Raw genomic sequence first — 17,611 nt, forward strand, 5'->3', positions numbered from 1 at the left:
CACTGGCCCCCCCTTTCAAACTTGCATGTATACTGCAGATCCGCGTCTCCTGTTGGCATTTCAGACACCGCAATGCCCTTCCCCGTTCCCCTTTGATGCATGTGGTGCATTCTGCCGGCCTTAGAGTCATCGTCCCCTGTGTCGTGTCAAGACACTCCTCCCGCCGCCTCTTTTTACCGCTCCCTGCAGAGCGCGTGCATGAGCTTCGCCAGCAGGCTGTCTACGCACATTAGGGGGCCCCCTACGTCCACGAGCACTCGGTGCTGCCTTTATGCGCAGCCACTGTGGGGCCCCTGGGATTCCAGGAGACGATGGAAGCGTCGACTTGGCATCTGCAGATTTTCACCCCCCACACGCGCTGGCTATGGCCGAGCTCACGGGAGCCTTCGTGATTCCTGAAGAGGCAATCCTAGGCGGTGCACACCGAAAGCTCCCCGATGAGCAAGTCCGACAACAACACCAGCAACGGAATCAAGAGCAGAAAGAGCAACAGCGAGAGCAGCAGCACCAACAGCATCAACAACAGAATCAAGGGCAGAAAGAAAAGAATCAAGGGCAGAAAGAACAACAGAATCAAGAGCGAGAGCAGCAACAAGAGCCTCAACAGCAGAATCAAGAGCAGAAAGAGAAGCACCAGCAACAGGTCCAGGAGCGAGAGCAGCAACAAGAGCACCAACAACAGGATCAAGAGCAGAAGGAGGAACAGGAAGAGCAGCAGCACCACCAGCAGAATCAAGAGCAGAAAGAGAAACAGCACCAGCGACAGAATCGAGAGCAGAAAGAACAACAGCAACAACAGGACCAGGAGCGAGAGCAGCAACAAGCGCACCAACAACAGAACCAAGAGCAGAAAGAAAAACACCAACAAGAGCACAAGTGGCACCCACAGGCTTGCATGAGTACCACCACGACAGATTTCCAAGAACGCAGCGTGTCTCTCTGGCTCCAGGATAGACTCCCCGAAGACGTTGCATCGCAAGCGATGGAAGGCAGCGCTGTTTGTGAGAGACCGTTTCCCGAGGTTGGCAGCGTCTGTACGCTGGGGGGGCCCCCCTTCTGCACCAACGCGCGTGCCACGGCGCGCCACAGGGGCCCCCTCCCCGACCCCCTAAGAGCTCGCAGATTATTTCTGTCACAGAATAAGCACGCCTTCCGCGTGACAGCATCGCCATCAGGAGCATCGAGCTCCCCCCCTGCCAGACAACGCAAGAGAGAGCCTCGCTCGGAGAGCCTCTCTGGAGACTCGCCCGCACCGACGCGAAGGGGGCCCCAACACCCCAGCAGTGGAGTAGGTGGTGCCTCGGGGGCCCCTCAGGCTTCCCTTGCGGAGGCGAGATTGAAGGCAGCAGCAGGAGCAGCCGCCTCCTCCTCTAGAAGGCTTCGAGCGCAGGAGAGGGGCCCCCAGGGGCCTCTTGGCGAAGCCCACGAAACGAATCGACGCGTGCGTTTCTGGTGGCTTCGCACTGCGCAGTCCCAGTCCTCGGCGGCGGAGACACCCCACACTTTGCCAAACACACCGGGGGGGCCCTTTTTCCCCCCGCCTCTTGGGGGCCCCTCAGCGGCTCCCTTCTTCGGGATGAACAACAAGTGCCAGCGACTTCCAGGCTCCCGAGCGGCGCTGCTCCCTAAACCAGCACGGATTTCCTCCGCAGTTCCCTGCAGCAGTCGAAAGGCGGGGGCAGTCCTCGAAAGGGCATCCTCGGAAAGAGGCACTGGAAGGGTCACATGCGCGTATGCGGCTTCACGGAAGCCCCCTTTGGCCAGACGCGCCTGTAGCACATGCATCAAGTTCCCACGAGCGCTCCAGCTGTCGCTTCCTGCACCCCTGGCGACTATCCCACTCGAGGGCGGGGCTGCGCTCGAAGCCGCAGAGGGGGCTGCCAGTGACTCCTCCCCCAGCGTGGGAGCAACCGTGCCGCAGCACGACGCGACTGGTGATGTGAGCCTACAAGGAGATCCGAGGAGGAGCAGCTGTGTCTCCCTAAACAGCCTTTCTAGGGGGTCTGGAGGCGCCTTCGCGAACCGCAGTCCGCTGGTGCACCCGCAGTTGAGTGGAGAGAGGGAGCGCCCTTTTCTGCATGCGCGCGAGGGGCCCCCTCGGAAGGACCCCCTGGCAGTGCAAGGCGTATCCCTCGCCGCTACGCGTGCTGCTGCTGTTGCGAAGGCTGCCGCTGCCGTTGCCGCTGCTGCGCAAGCCGAAGTAGAAGCGGCAGCAGCGGCTGCGACCTGGGGAGACACTGGAGAGTACTACGGGGCTGGCTGCAGTGTCGCTTCTGCGGGTGGACACCGGAGGGAGCAGCTAATGCTGGTTCTGCGACTGTTACTCCTCCTGCCTCCCGAGCTCCAGCACGCAGTGCAGGCCAGACTCTTTATGCTGCAGCAGCGACAGCGGCATCGGCAGCCTCTACGGGAGCCGAACGCGCGGTGGACACATCGGGCAGCAACAACAGCGAGCCTCCCCGGCGTGTCCGTGCTATCGTCTGGGCCCCTCGTCGAAGACTTCTCGAAGGATGTCAACCAGCAGCAGCAGCAGCAGCAGCAGCATTATCTGCAGCAGCCTGCCGCTGCCGATGCAGCCAGGGTCCTCGGTTTCGAGGGGCCTCCTCCAGAGGGCCCGTTCGAGAGGCAACGCAACAGCAGCAACAGCAGCAACAGCAACAGCAACAACAGCAGCATTGGCAGCAGCAACAGCAACAACAGCATTGGCAGCAGCAACAGCAACAGCATTGGCAGCATTGGCAGCAGCGGGCCCTTGGCGAGCGCTGCCAGCTTCCAGCAGCGTCGTGAGCGCGAGCAGCATCAGCATCAGCAGCATCAGCAGCAGCAGCAGGACCGCCAGGAGCAGCAAGTGTGGGAAGTCGATTCGACTGTAATGAGCCTTTATATGTCCGCAACGCTGCAAGCCTCTGCGATGCTCCAGCTGACACCAGGCAGGCACGCGGAGACGCGGCAAGCGGTGGATGCAGCAGCAGCAGCAGGGGTTAGAGGCGTGGATCTCTTTGCAAGCAACAGAGTCACCAGCAGCTGTACATGCGGGACTGCCGCCGTTGGTGCAATGCCTCTCTGCCCCGTTGTAGCAGCGTTGCCTGTTCACGAACAGAGCGGCTTGCTGCCGCGGGAGGTGCGGCCACAAAAATCCTCTTCGAAAGGGGAGGACGGAGCTGCCGATTGCGTGTGCGCGAGCTGTGGAGGGGCATTGCAGGCTTCCTGCTGCAGCCGCTGGGGCTTTGCTGCCACACAGCATGCCGTTTCACATGCGTTTACGGAGGTGTCTGGAAGTTCCCGGAGAGCTTGCGGGCCGCATTGTGGGGTGATGATTGGCTGCAGACACTGCGAAAGCGGCGCGCCGGATGATGCCGCAAAGTACACGCCCCTCGGCAGCTGCCGTGCATGCATCAGCAGGCAACGTATGAGCTATGGGAGGCTGGAAAGTAGGCTGCACGGAAAGCAGCAGCATCTTTTCAGTGGGGGCAGTAGCCAGTCCTTCCCCAGCGCTGCCCGTGTGCTCTGCTGCTATTCATCGGCAGCCAGTCCCTTGAGCAGTGTCTCGAACACGGGGGGCAAGCGCGCTGGTGGGAGTGCGGAGCTCTGCAGAAGTCTGCATGCAGGATCTTGCACGAGGGCACAACTTGTGGGGCCCTCTCCCCCCCTGCAACAGCAGCCGCTGATGCGAGAGGAAGATGCTGGAGTGGCACCCGCATCGGCGCCCACGCATGACTCCTCGGATGAGAGAGCTCTGAGGAATTGCGGCTGGGTGTACTGCGGCTCTGTTCCCCCGGCAGTCAAATTGCCGATTCTTGGGGAGTGGGGGGGGCTTCGCCAGCGGCGTGTGCGGAAGAGGGTTGCAGCGCGTCCTTCTCAGCTGATGAGTCTGAGGATGAGGGCATCGAGCAGCAGCTGGAGCAGCAGCGGCAGAGGTCTGGGGTTGCTGCAGCTGCAGCTCTCCTCCCTTCCATCTCTGCTGATGACAGCCGACACTCCCGGAAGGTTCTGCAGCTCCAGCACGGATCTAGAAGCCTTCCCGGACTCGCAGCGCATGCGTTTGGGGCTTGCAGCCAGGATTCGGATGGATCCTTCGTTGAACTTGCCGCTCTCTTCTCACACAGATGACGGCAGGGTTCTCCGCAGCAGCCGCAGAAGCAAGGAGGCTCTGACAGATAAGGGGTATCCCGAACGGAAGGCAGAGAAGTTCACAGGCCCAACATGTGCAGAGGCAATAGACGCACGCCAGAGCTGTGCAGCCGCAGGTGCCGCCAGTGCTGGGAGCTGCACGGGAGGCAACAAGGAGGCGCGGGAAGCCTTGGAGGCACAGCCGCTGTCGGAGCTGTTTGCGCAGAAATTCGAGCGGCTGCCGTCTTCCCCAGGGGAAAGCTGCAGCTGCAAGAGTGTTCGCAGCAGCAGCCCCTTGTCTCCTGCGAGCCCGTCTCTGACCATGGATGGACTGTCTCCGCGCCAGGGAAGCGCCGAGTTCGTGGAGTTGCCGGATAATACACCAGACGTGGGAGAGACGGCAGGGGACGCTAGACTGCCGCCAACTCCCTGGGACGGCCGTCTGACTGCTTCGGTCGAATCCTTCCCCGCCTCTGTCAGTGGGGGTATTTTCTTTTCGGACTCGCATTCCATCTGGAGGGCAAGAACGCACAAGACTCCCGCCAGCACTTCGCCCTCCTGCTCAGAGCTTCCTCCCGCGCTTCACGATGAGGCTTTGGCTGGCGGCACAGCTGTTTCGCACGTGCCAGCACCCGCCGCTACGGTGCTGGCACTGCCGAGAGACGACAGAGATCCTCCCTCGACAAGGCCCTGCGGGGGACGAGGGGAGCCTCGAAACCACAGAAAAAGCGCAACGCAAGGTTTGCTGCAAAGGCTTCTCCTGGACGTGCCTCTTGGACCAGGAGGTGAGCAAGACGAAGAGGCACCGCCTCAGCAAGCACGACACCCCCAGTCCTGCCCTGACTTGCAGGGACTGCAGGGGCCCCCAGGATCGACAAAACGCTTGCTGGAGGAGCTCATGCAGAAGGTTCCGTGGACGTCTCGAGGCAGGGAGGGGTGTCTTTGCAACAAAACGAGAGCCGGCACTCTCCTGACTCTAGGCTGTAGCAAAGCCACCTCCTGTCTGATTCCAAGATCTTCCTTGAACCTCACTCTTCCAGGGCGAGGAGGCCAGCCTCTCTTCACCGAGGAGCCCCTTCAATGCTCCTCCCCGCCCGATGAGGCCACGATCCCCCGCTGCACTTCTTCTCCCGCTGCAGCGAGGGGTTTCCGCCGTCCGTGCGCCCCTTCGGCATCCTCCAGCACGCGAGGGGTTCTCCGTGGCGGTGTTCCTCTCAAGGCTTGGGAGGAGGAACCGAAGGGTGGTCAACAGGAAGTAGCTGGCACGGAGAGAGGGCTTCTCGATGAGCAGGCGCATCGTGGGGTAGCCTTCGAGGGGCAGCCCAAATGCAGGGGGCTCTCTGCGTTGCTCCAAGGCGGCGCGGAGGTACCAGAACAGACGGATCCGCATGCAACAGAAGCGACATCGGGAAAGGCCACAGCGGAGACTGGAGTGCCCTCCAACCGAGGGGACGCAAGCCTGCTGGCAGAAGGGGGGAACCCACATGGACTAGACTGGTGCAACAGTGGGGTGATAGCCGGTCTCAGCACTCGTGCCGCGAAGCTCCTTGGGCAGACCCCCAGTTGCCAGGCAGCTGTAACCTCGCGCGCGGCTCTCTTGGAGGCGTTGCAAAAGTATCCAGGTGACTGCCCTGAAGCGACGCGGAAAGCCGCGGAGTTTCTGGCAGAGATCGCAGTCTTGCCAAGCGACGAGTCTCGAGGAGCGCCATCAAGGAGGCTGGAATGCACCGAACCAACTGCGCCCCCTGATCCAGCCCAGATTGCGACGCTTTTTGATTTTTTAGGGGCCGACGTAGAGCACTGTCTCCGTGAAGGCCCCTCACAGGTTCTAGGTGCTGCCCTGGCAGCACAGGATGCCCTTGCGCTGGAGTACCAGAGCCTGTTAGATAAACTGCCCAGTGTTGAGTCTCCCGAAGGGCTCTCTCACGACATGCCTTCCACGACGGTTCATTCGACTTCAGAGATCTATGCGCAGGCGCTTAAGAAAGCCTGCCACTCCGCTTTGCAGAGGGCACTAAAAGCTTCAAGAGCCACGGCAGCACTGCAGCTCGCAGATGAAGAAAGAATCCGTCTTCTTTGTCGATATGAAGAGCAGATGCAGCGGCCGCTCCGCACGGAAGCGGAGACGCCACACTGTTCCCTCCTGTCCCACGATGCTGATACCCCCCCCAAAGAGACCCTCCGCAGCCGCTTTACAAGAGATCGCAAGGCCTCCTCCAATCGTCCTCCAGCCACCATGGTGGTAGAGCCTACACGACCCATGGAAAACGGTCAATCTTCCTGTCCTAGTCGGAGAGACTTGCTAAGTTGCAGTTCAAGGCCAAACCCAGTGCAGAAGACACCGTCTGCTCCGGAGTTTTTGTTGCCAAGTGACGACGCCTGCAGAATTCGAGATCGCGTGGCCTCTCCCAGCTGCTTGGAAAACGCCACCCAAGAGGCTGCGGCACTCAAGGCTTCCCGCAGGAGTCGGCTTTCGGGTGAAACGCACCAGAAATCCAATGAGGCGGAAGGGCCTCAAGCCACTTTCTCTCAGCTGCAGTTAACGGGGGTAAGGCATGATAAGGGAATTAAAGAGACATACAAGCGTGGTGTCCTGTGTATGGGCATATCCTGTGGGTTGCTTGCGGCTTCGCATAGGGAGGAGCGAAAGCCTGAAAGCACTTAGAATCAATGGTTCTAGTGAGTACTAGCTGCGTGGGTGCGTAAGCACGTCTGTCTTGCAGGACGCCGTGGAGGATTTTGAAGCCAATTTGCAACTGGTTTCGGCCTTCTTGAATGAATTCTCCACTTGGGAGTTCAGGTCGCCAACAGGTGGCGACCCAGAAAAACGTTTTCTCGAAGAGCTCCAGCAGGAGTTCGCGAGCATCACGCAAGGTAAGTACCCCACTGGAAAACCATTTGGCAAGCAGCAGCAGCAACACCAGCACCAACAGGGCGTGGCATCTCGGGTGCAAATACCCTCTAAAATCCAAGGAAGGGTCTTGCGGATGGTCCGCCTTAAAGAAGGAAAAGCAAATGGGCGCGTTGTATGTGTTCAGGTGGTGCCGAGGTGTCACTGCAGACTTTTCTATCGCAGCAGCGACACGCTGCGCTCCAGAGTCTCCCCAAAGACAGGGTAGCTATCACGGCATAGAAAGCTGAAAGCGGCGTAAATCCCTTGTGCCCAGTCTGCTAATTAGAGATAGCACCTTTTTTTGACTTCAATCAGGGTTATAAGCTTCCAGGAGAACGGCAGCCTGATGCCTCCCTCGAAGAACTTGTTTACTTTTATCCTCAGTCTTCCCCCGAACAGATCAGGGCTTTACTGCAGACGGTTGCACAGCAAGCAGCAGCACGCCTGCCGCCTGTGGAGACTTTGCTTCAGAAACAGGTACAGTGTGTGGTTCATTGGATCCCAACATGGGGCAATGGGGGCTAGTGGATATAGTATGAGGAATAGCAAAAGGAGCTGTGCGCAACATATTCTGCATGCTCAAGAAGACGGAGAACTGCGGTTCAAAAGAAGCTAAACGTCGAACGCGAGCTTCGAATAGTCTCGAGCTGCCACTGGCAGCTTTCTCACACTATCGAGCAGTAGTGGAGCATGTGTGGCTCAGGTTACCACGCGTGTAGATCTATTGTTGAGACAGCCCCCAAGGAACGTGGACAATGCAGGACCCTGCGAGAACAGCCAAGTAGGTAGCTGGTCAGAAGACGCGAAGAATAGCCCATCTTCAAATACATGCGAAGCGAAACCATCGGTGCACTTGGGCCATAGTTGGTCCTCTCCAGCTGAAAGATCTGTATCTCCAGAAAGTGCAGTAATCCCCACTCTCGAGAAGTTAGAGGCGCTAGTAGACGCGAAGTTGGAAGAACTCAAGAAGTCATGCGCCGATTATCTTAGGGAGGCAGCGCAGACCCTCGAAGACGTCATGCAAGTAAATGTCGTGCGCCTCCCACAGTAAGTCACTAGCTTGCTAAATGCACACACGTACAGAACCCCCTATGTAGTTGGATTGCTATGCCCTCGCTTTTTGAGCATTGTACGCTCACCTCTGCAGCGCATGGAGCAGGCAGCGCTCGGCACGCATTTGCTTTTGGTACATCAGTGCCTTGTTTGGTTTTGTTTTATCGATTCGAGGCCCACCACAGCCCCAAAGAATTCGGTGTTGCCTTGTGCGAATCGCCACTGCGATCTTGTTGGCACTGTCCGTCACGGATGCAGCACTTTTTTGGTTTTGCATAGTGCCAACTCCCGTCGTCTGCTACATCTGGGGGCTAAAAACCCCGGCAGCCTGAACGGCAGCGGCACTAATACAAGACGATGCACGTCATGGCATGCTGCAGCACCCTTTGCCACTCATCAACCAGCCTACTCCATCTACCCCAACAAACTCCCCCTCAACTGATCTCCTAGAAAGTACCAAACTGAGTATTCTTTGCATGGAAGCTGCTTGGGAACATCGGCACCAGAGATCTTTGCCTTGGGGCAGCATTTACTATCTGTTACATGCATGGGAAGGCCATCGCAAGCCCAGCAGGAAAGAAGACCAGTGCACACGCCGCTGTGTAGCATGCCAGCCTACACGTAAGCATCTTTTACTCCACTAGTTATATTTAGCCGAGCTACAACTTGACTAACTGGTTTGTCACTCTCATATTTTATTTACTGCAGAAAAGCGTTGGCTCGATTTAATACGACGCACTGTTATGTGCGCACTAACTGTGAATGCACGGAGTGCTCAGGGGGTGCAGCTACGCGCATCCTAGATCCTTCACTTCCCTCATGTCGAAACTTGGAGGGGTACGGGCAGGGGAAGGAGAGAGACTCTTTAGGAAAGGCACTCAATAATTTTGGGGGGGTTGAGTTAAGCTGAGAGTGTGGGTGTCCCTTCAAAGAGTGTAAATGTAGCGTTACACGCAGCATGCATCAGGCGGGGTAAAGCAACTGTACTAACTCACTTGCGATGGATAACTCTCCAAAATAAGCGAAAGCATGCTAGAAGCCTCCTAGCCGAACAAGAGATATTGCCGGGGCTGTCAGGCAGTATAATATTCTCTCGGCCTTTTATTCGCTTCCAGTTGCCCACACCACGGGCTGCCGCGTTCCTCTCTAGCGAAAGCAACTGCATATAGCCATGCAAAGACAGTGTAATAGAACACTGCAGCGACTGAGCTAACATGCATTGCTGTACTACAAGGATGCTAAGGCAAAACGGCAGGAGCCTGAGTAACAGGGCAGCAGGGGAGAGTGCTGCCTAGTGACGGTAAACATCTCTGCATAGACCTACCCGGTGGTACGTTACTCTATCCCTTAAGTTATGAATAAAAGAAGAAGCGGGCAGAGGGCGACAAGGATGGAAGCTAGAGTGGTTGGTGACCGCAACGCCCCTTGAAACCATGTACCTTGCTAAGTCTCTTTTCACGAAGGCACTACGGAACATGATATCAGCCCACACATAGCCCACTTCCACCTCCACAGGAACGAAGTACACCCTCTTCCCTAGGAGAACTCTCTTCAGGACCGCAGCAGAAGTGCTAGTGCTGCTGTTGTTGGTGTCAGTCGAAGAGCCTTCTGTTGCTGTGTTTGTATCCCGTGCTCGACAGGATAGCAAAAATGCTGAGGACCCCTCTGTGGACGGTACATCCGGCAAAAGCTCGACCTTGTCGAGTCGGAGGCAGATGCAGTCTCGGGCACGCGTGGACGCGAGAAAAGGAGTCTGGGGGAGGAGGGGGAGGAGGGCGTGCAGAAGGGGGACGTGGTTTACATATATATATCCTAGAAACAGAACGAACATCGTGCAAACAGGTAAACCGTGCTGGTGGCCAGGTACCCCCGTACTCGCTTTTACTTACTGATGCATTGCTACTTTTGGGCAACCTATGCATGCGTGCCTGATCGTACCTTGTGGATCTACGGAGAAAACGATGCCCACGAGTGTTTTGCGCCTTGCGAGCACGCGCGAAGGAATGTCTGACTGCGTTCGAATTCTGTTAACCTGCACGGAAGCAAAACGAATGCCTTGCTCGCAGCTCGGTCTCGCCAGACGTAGTACCCTGAAGCGCAGGCCTCCAGTGAGTGAATGCGTACTCTGTGGTCAGATATGCTTCTCTTTACAAGGACAATAAGAAGGCAAAGGGCGAAATAGAGACAGGAAGAGATCCATCGCCTGTTATTGTCTACTTGATCCCTCAGCCGGTCCCATAGTGATGAAGCATGCTGCAGCTGTGCCGCGGCACTGTCGTTATCTGTATCTTCGGACAGCCCAATTTGTTCCGGGGATAGCATTTGTGTCAAAAAGCCGCATAGCGCGGCTATACACGATTCGGCAAGTTTGCTGATGCTCCGCAGCGTAACAAAAGTGGATTCCCAGAAGACCACGCCGAAGCTTTTACACTGTAGAAATAGACGATTAACAGGACACACTTATGCTCGCATTGATTAATTCAGGTTTATTATGATGAATACGTGGAATTTGAACATAAATAAGAGCACGACCACAACAGCGCGCGTGTACATACTCCATGTACACAAACTGCCCATCGCGATCATGGATCCGAGGGCTCGATTTGCATTTTTGCAGGTATGCGAAGTTAATGTGGAAGTAGGAGTACACCAGGTTTAAAAAGACATGATACTCTTTATTTTCTGCGTTTTCTTTCTTCTTAATGTAGGAAACACGTAATCTTTTCTATGGTATGAAGCCTCGATTTTTCTCTGTCGTTTCAGTACACTGGAATGCGCGCAGAAGGGCACAAGGCGCGAATAGACCCTGCAAGTTTACTACCTAGCAGGTGAGTGCTATTTGTATATCTGTTCTTTGATTTAGCTAATTTATCTTTTTCCTTTAGCTCGTTGCTTCATCCCTTAGACTTCCAAGATGACTGGCAAGCTGCAGTACCAATTCCAGTGGATATTTTCTACAAAGTTCCTGGTATGTTACCATCGTTCTGCTTGACTTTCAAGCATTTTTAAGAGCATGCAAATATTTTGCAACAGTGTATGGAGAAGGTGACCTCCGCGAAGCCCTGGAAAGGGCAAACGACGCTGCAAGTGCGTAGAAAACAAATGTTCGGTGGCCACGCGCATGCATGTTGCGCAACATATGACATATTTCAGTGCTATTTGCTGAGGTATTGTGAGACTTTGCGCTATCTTGACTCGGTGGAAATGCACTTGGCTACACAGCGCAAGAGAGAAGAGAGACGTGAACTGCAAGACAAGGTACGAAGCTTCGAGATATATCGCGGAAAGACAAAAGGGCTGGTACATCTGTCTTGTATTTAATGTAGGAATATATCCGTCAGCAAATAGCTTCAAGGCTAAATGCAGCTAGGAGACAAATCAGCAAAACACGCTCTTGAACTCTTTTTCGTAATCCCTGTGTCCCAATCTCTCGGAAGCCCACGCTGATTGAAGAGCGTCACAATTCGGAGTGCAACTTGCTGGACAGTGCCGCTAGAAGCTTTAGAAGTGACTATAACTGCTCAAGCTACAAGGTTCAAGCACGCTGCAGGTTCCATACGCTTTTAGCATCCTCCTTGCAAGGACAATGACGGCGTGCGCGAGAAACTTGCGTTGGCTGTTGGCCCATATAGGAAAGCACATCTTTGTTGCATGTGCGAAATTGAAAAATTTTAGAGAGTGCTGCCGTGTAAGCAAGAGTTGTGTTGTCCGGTCAGCAGTACACCTGGTGTAGTGCTCGGGCAAGGATGTATATTTGGAGGCAGTACGCCCTAGACCCAATGGAAAGTTACTCGCATTCCCATCCAGAGCTGACCCCCCCTGCGTATGCTCAGCTTACAAGGTTTGAACCTAGGGAGAGCCAACTGTCTTACTCTGCTGACAGTTTCAGCATTCGCACTTTGCTGGACATGACAACTTACGGCTCAGGAATACAACGGTCGCCTTTATAGCATGGCGCTAAGCCACCCAAAGAGCGAATCGCGCATTAAGACAACCGAAATAGGTCATTCGGCTGTTTAATTCTGGTCAGTTTGTGATCAAATCCAAGTGATGTTGTATCAGTTGGCGAAAAGTGCAATCTTGACCTGCTCCAACTGCACTTAATTTCGCTCTTTCGGCGTAATATACTATGCCCTACACGGTTTCCATTACCAGCAGTACCGAGTCTCTAATGGTATCCACAATATGCGTTGTATTCAACGAGTTCTCTTCGACTGTGAAGGCTGGATTGCTTATTGTAGTGGGCGATGCTCCACTGACAGGCTTTTGGATACAGCATAAAGAGTAAGTAGACAGTTGGTTAGTTGGCTATTACATTTGTATATCTTGTAACTGCAAAGTACTGTGGTTCAATACGAAAAGACGTTATGTTGTGTGTGGTGTGCCACTAGCTGCGAATGCTCGAAAGTGTTTACTGGGTGCAGCGACGAACACTGGCTGACTCTCTCCCTGCATGTCCGACTTTCTGGTGGCTGTGGGCAGGGGAAGGCGGGAGCCCTTCTGAACACTATATAACTTCGCTTCGAGTTTGCAATCATCTCGGAGTTACCACCCTCTCTTCAGAAACCCTAGATGGGATACTGCTGCTGCTATTTCCACATGGTTCGATGGAGCTATTTCATGCTCATCCACTAGCCCTCGATGGAGTGGTATATATGGCCTCCATACAACACTTGTTGCAAATATCTTGATATAGCGATAAATAAGATGCTTGGTGTGCAAAGGCCACATCATACACAAGCAGCTGCTCTACCAATGGCGCATCAGAAGTCTTCCCAAAGTGTCACGTCAGATGATCCCAGGACAAGCAGCGTCTCTGATGAAACAGTCAACCTCTGGGGCTCCTCACACAGGATGAAGTAATTCAGGCTTTAAAAGTAAACTGGCGCAACTCCCGCGCCTCTGAGTAGATAGGGAATTAGAACATGGATGCTGTTATGTCAATCGGCCATACTGTGCTGTGCAAGGTAGACGATATAAAAAAGCCCGAGGGAACGCGCCCTTCAAAGCAGCAACAGACAGCCCCCTGCAGCGCATCTGCTTCCATTGAATTGTAAAAGAATACTATCCGGAACTGCAAGTGCACAAAAGAGCCAACGATTTCAACCAACAAGACTGGAGCTAGCGGAAGCAAGCTGAACGACAAGCAAATAAGGCGCATAGGGGAAACAAAAATATTACACGCTGTGGCGCAGTGGAAGAGTTACAACGCATCGAGCTGCAATCAGGAACCCCAACTGTGAGTTTTTATGTTTTCAAGGTTCACATCAATGGTCGAGAATGTTCAGTGTTACTTGACACCCGACATGAAGAGGATCTGTTATTCGAGATGGCGGCATAGGAGTGCAATCTGCATGTTTCCTTGTTTCCACAGCTCCTGAGGCTCAGGCTTGATAATAGAAGATAGGATGCAAGTATTCGTAGGACCAGGGCAGCTAACATATTACTTCACATCAGAATCTTGTCTTATCAACAATTTACAAGACCTCTGTGTTGGAGCCAAGAACCATGGCAAATTCCTCGGTATGTCATTGGTTATTCAATGGAAGTAGCATATGCGGCCACAGACGCCCGCTGATGAGATTTTTGTGCGAGAATACGCCTTAAAGAATTAATTATTGGTTCTTTCAACAGCCCTCATTCCATCTTTGATGAGCAGAGTAGCGTCGGTGCCTGAACGAGGTGAGTGGAGCACTGATGCGTATAGCTCTTTATTACAGAATCCTATTGAGGATTTCGCCGTGGAAGCGCAGGACTACGCAAAGTTAAAGAGGCGGTCGCGGATATGCCAAAAAAACGGGTTCCCAGCAGACCAGCGCCCCGTATTGCTGATACGAGGATCAACCCAAGCGGTGCTCCGCAGTATCGAAAGCCCCCAAGGCATGCAATGAAACCAGAGCTGCATGTGAATGACTTGCTATAGGAAAGAAAATTGCGGTAATCGACCAGCGCTTTCAGAACAAAGCGGTGTTGGTGCGGTAACAGGAAGGACCTTGGTACACTGTACTTTAGCTCTAGCCCCTTGGCCAAGATCTCTGTGAAGCAGAAGTTTCCGAGGTCTCATATTCTTTTACGTACACGACAAGCACTGCGCATCAGCAGTCTGATCGGCATTCGACTTGGGGAGGGTCTGTATTTACCCAGATAACAGCCACAAAACGGCGCTTCATATTTTCACTCGCAAATACAAGGATACTTGTACGCCCTTTCGACGTGCTCGTGCTCCAGATGAGCTGTATAGGCAACTTAATCGGAACATTTATGCAATCACCAAGAAGAGAAGGACGGATGTCTATATAAACGACCGACACTACTTTACTGAAACGTGCAGGAGTATCGACAGCACCTATTCTGTGTGCCTCAGCTGTTACGGAACACACAGTGGCATGTGAGGGGGCACAAGTATTCGTTATCGTGAGAGTGGTTTTGTGTTCTGGGGTTCACATTCCGGCTGAAGGCGTTGAGTAAGGATCCTCAATGAATAATCAGGGGGAGGCCAATACTCCCTCACAAAGGTGTTGAGAAACTCTGAGCTCGAAGTCGTGGATTGAGGAGGCCGCAAGAACGCTCATTGGCGGCCTGACTACACGTGCGCGCCGTGAAGCGCAAAGTGTGCACACCCTACCACACAGTTAATCGCGATAATTATGAATCACATACAAAGTAGCCTGGAGAATTCTACCCATTAGTATTTGATCCTTGTGCTTCAAGAAAGAAGCGTACTGGTCCAGCTGTGTTGCTCCAAACGCAGCTGATTGCTAGGCTAAGTATTCAATATATTTCCAGATACTGTAATGCGGTTTTTTGGCTCTTTAGCTTCTTCCTCCAAACGCAGCCTCCGTCAGCTGCGTATCTTTTCTCTTACAGAATGGGTATGCACGATAGACGTGTAAGAATGCTAAGCTGCCTATCAGAGGCTCCTTTTGTGCATCCACATTTCTTATATAGCTTTATTCTTGCCATGGTTTATTGTTACCTGTGTTTCGGCTATGCATTCGCCACCTTGTTTCGGAGGACGGAGCGTATGCGTTGGTCCCTTCGCCCTGTAGCGTTTGAGGGTAAATGGACTGAGCAGTGATTCAAGACATTGAACAGTACGCAGCACAATTGCGAGGTCGGGGAAAAAATGCGAGGAGGGTTACTAGGATGGGCAAGGGCAGTGGCTTTTTGCCTTGCCAGTTGAGCAGTCCGCTGCACGGCCTGTGTTGCACCAATGAGCAAGAAATATACCGTATTTACGAGCCTTACTGTTCCAAGTTGTGACAGAGGTATTCCTAGCGCTAAATGCCATGGTATTTGAATTGAAAGTTTATGGTTAATCCTGCATCCTTGAAAGCTGCAAAGTACACAACGGAATTTTGGATTATCTGCGGGCGAGCTGCGCCAAAGGCAGCACCCTCTGTATTGAGAAAGTGGCAATGAAATCGTGAATTGCTAGAGCTGCTTTGATACTGGACATGCTTCCATTGACTGTATCTGAAGGAAGATAGGAGAAGGCCTTCTGTGTATTCCCGTGCAGTCACGAGCAAGTGGCCAGTAGAAGTTCTCGCCATCCACGGAGCCTGACCCATACAGCACAATACAATGAGTGCAGCTGGTCCCACAATAGTAGTGTGCCCACGCGGTCTTGTCTATGCTTTTATTCAAGGTGAAGTTTCAACATTCTTAACCTAGCAGCCAGGCTGAATCTGCTTCATTCCCTTGATACTGTGGCTTTATTGGTTGCGCGGCAGCTGGAGCCGCAACAACGGCAGCAATAGCGGCAGCCCTCCTTGGCTCTATTCTTGTCCTCCGCTCAACTTCATATATTTATAACAAAGAAATATATATGCGAGTTTCTTGGGGGGCCTCTTCTGGCCTGCCGACAGAAGATCTCGCCTTTCGCTACCACCATGGGCAACACCCCGTCTTCGGTGGCGCAGGGCCCGACTCTCGGGAATGAACTGACCTCTCTGCCTTCCCATCGTCTACATCGACGCCGCGACAACAGCTGTGCATACCTAGTTTCTGGCCCTCCATCACAGGACTTACCAGTACACGACTCTTACGTTCTGGACATGTCGACAGACACGGCACTTTGCTGCGGCTCACCTCCTCAAAATGGCATTGCTGCCTTCATATCAAGGTACACCGCAGCATATAAATATTCATCTTATTTCAGAGTGGCGTTAGCTCAAAAGAGACATGCAAACAGTCCTTTGATCTGAAACCAGCGTTTAGATCCTACTGGCGTATGCGTGTGCTGCAGGGAAGAGGCACTGATGAAGGCGCGATACTACAAAGACAGGAATCCAGAGCTGGCGAAGCAGGCATATTTGTTTGCTCTCAACTTCCAGTCTCCTAAGTTGTTCGGCAAACCACAACGGTTCGACCGTCCAAACACTCCGCCTAGTTGTGGGTGTGCCTTCGTCAGATGCACAATTCCCCAACCCGTCAGTTCTTGCTGGGCCTCGAGCCAGTCTGAGCCACAGCTGGCTGGAGGAGTGAAAGGGAAGGCGGAGACGCTGCGGAAGATGGGGAGTGCGGAGGCCGTGTCTACTGCCATCCCAAGTGGCACAGTTTCTCGCTTGCACACCGATGATCTGGATGAGCTGGTAGTACACAATCCCATGGCTCAAAGGCTGCACTTTGGGGATCTATCATCTAGGCCTACAGGGAAGGAGGAGCTTGGGCAGCTTGAGGACAATGATTTCAAGGCTGAGGTACATGCGGAACTCGCCGAGCTTCATCTCATGTGCGGAGAGCCCCTGGATGCCATTGAGTGCTATAAAAACGCTGCTGCACTTGCGCCGTATCAGCTAGCGTACTCCTACAGAAGAGGAGTCGTATTACAGCAGCTGGGGGAGCGCGAGAGGGCCATCTCTTGCTTCCGCGGAATCTTGGAAAATGACTCAACCTACAAGCCCGCAATCTTCAACTTGGGTGTCTGCCTGGCAGAAGACCCACATACACGCGCGGAAGCCCTGGGGACTTTCGAGCACTTGCTCGCTATTGATCCTAACAATGAGAGCGTCAGTTGTAGAAGCGCTACAATATATCTTTTGTTCCCCTGTCTCGTCGGGTTACTACAACATACATAGCTCTCAACATAGGAAGGCTGGCCTGAAGGGATGATATCCCCAGGACTTCTCAAGTGCAGTCTCTCCTTGTTGTATTGTACACCTCCGTACCACTCTCTCTTACAGGCACTGCACACTTGGCTTCTTCAAAATGCTGCTGCTGATGGTGATTAGTCCAGTTTTTGTTCGTTAAATGCTTTCTTTGATTTAAGGCCTAATTTTGCATGATTATTATTGATTGTAAGGGCTTCCTGTTTGCTCTTTGCATCTATATCACTTTGTTCTACATTGTGCCTCTGCGATGCAGGCCCTGGATATGATTGCTGACATCCACGAGAAGGACGGTCGCATGGCAGAGGCGTTTGCTGTAAAGCAGCGAGTTGTTACTCTTGACCCTTCGAACTTCAGGGCAGCCAGGGACCTGTCCAGACTAGAGTCAACGCTTGCGGATAGGGGAGAAGTGCCTGGATATATCACTCTCAACTGATGTCAGCAC

At 53.6% G+C, this 17,611-nt stretch overlaps 3 protein-coding genes across 3 annotated transcripts; all 3 read left to right on the forward strand.

The window, feature by feature from the left end:
- Positions 1–271: 271 nt before the first annotated feature.
- On the forward strand, positions 272–3,717 carry LOC113147166. Its single transcript, XM_026336770.1, has 5 exons — positions 272–445; positions 950–1,034; positions 1,164–2,512; positions 2,831–3,310; positions 3,532–3,717. The coding sequence occupies exons 1-5, from the start codon at positions 272–274 to the stop codon at positions 3,715–3,717; spliced, it is 2,274 nt and encodes a 757-aa protein (XP_026192555.1).
- A 715-nt stretch (positions 3,718–4,432) lies between these two features.
- On the forward strand, positions 4,433–8,054 carry LOC34620861. The gene is made up of 5 exons (XM_026336771.1): positions 4,433–6,658; positions 6,834–7,015; positions 7,117–7,225; positions 7,388–7,480; positions 7,644–8,054. The coding sequence occupies exons 1-5, from the start codon at positions 4,433–4,435 to the stop codon at positions 8,052–8,054; spliced, it is 3,021 nt and encodes a 1,006-aa protein (XP_026192556.1).
- A 7,894-nt stretch (positions 8,055–15,948) lies between these two features.
- LOC34620863 lies at positions 15,949–17,602 on the forward strand. Its single transcript, XM_022734096.1, has 3 exons — positions 15,949–16,181; positions 16,305–17,067; positions 17,423–17,602. Exons 1-3 carry the CDS (start codon positions 15,949–15,951, stop codon positions 17,600–17,602), a joined length of 1,176 nt encoding a protein of 391 aa, XP_022592064.1.
- Positions 17,603–17,611: the final 9 nt, after the last annotated feature.

The sequence above is a fragment of the Cyclospora cayetanensis genome, unplaced genomic scaffold (assembly GCF_002999335.1).
Source record: "Cyclospora cayetanensis isolate NF1_C8 unplaced genomic scaffold, CcayRef3 CcayRef3_contig_147, whole genome shotgun sequence".
Classification (NCBI taxonomy): Eukaryota; Apicomplexa; class Conoidasida; order Eucoccidiorida; family Eimeriidae; genus Cyclospora; species Cyclospora cayetanensis.

Excerpts from the sequence above, each read along its gene's own strand:
- LOC113147166 (XM_026336770.1), top strand. The coding sequence starts at position 272 with ATGCGCAGCCACTGTGGGGCCCCTGGGATTCCAGGAGACGATGGAAGC. Across the intron at positions 2,513-2,830 it reads TCGAAGACTTCTCGAAGGAT|GACCGCCAGGAGCAGCAAGT; the intron begins GTCAACCAGCAG and ends CAGCAGCAGCAG. Across the intron at positions 3,311-3,531 it reads CTTGCGGGCCGCATTGTGGG|TCCCTTGAGCAGTGTCTCGA; the intron begins GTGATGATTGGC and ends ATCGGCAGCCAG.
- LOC34620861 (XM_026336771.1), top strand. The coding sequence starts at position 4,433 with ATGGATGGACTGTCTCCGCGCCAGGGAAGCGCCGAGTTCGTGGAGTTG. Across the intron at positions 6,659-6,833 it reads CTCAGCTGCAGTTAACGGGG|GACGCCGTGGAGGATTTTGA; the intron begins GTAAGGCATGAT and ends TCTGTCTTGCAG. Across the intron at positions 7,226-7,387 it reads AGAGTCTCCCCAAAGACAGG|TCTTCCCCCGAACAGATCAG; the intron begins GTAGCTATCACG and ends TTTTATCCTCAG.
- LOC34620863 (XM_022734096.1), top strand. The coding sequence starts at position 15,949 with ATGGGCAACACCCCGTCTTCGGTGGCGCAGGGCCCGACTCTCGGGAAT. Across the intron at positions 16,182-16,304 it reads ATTGCTGCCTTCATATCAAG|GGAAGAGGCACTGATGAAGG; the intron begins GTACACCGCAGC and ends CGTGTGCTGCAG. Across the intron at positions 17,068-17,422 it reads TTGATCCTAACAATGAGAGC|GCCCTGGATATGATTGCTGA; the intron begins GTCAGTTGTAGA and ends TCTGCGATGCAG.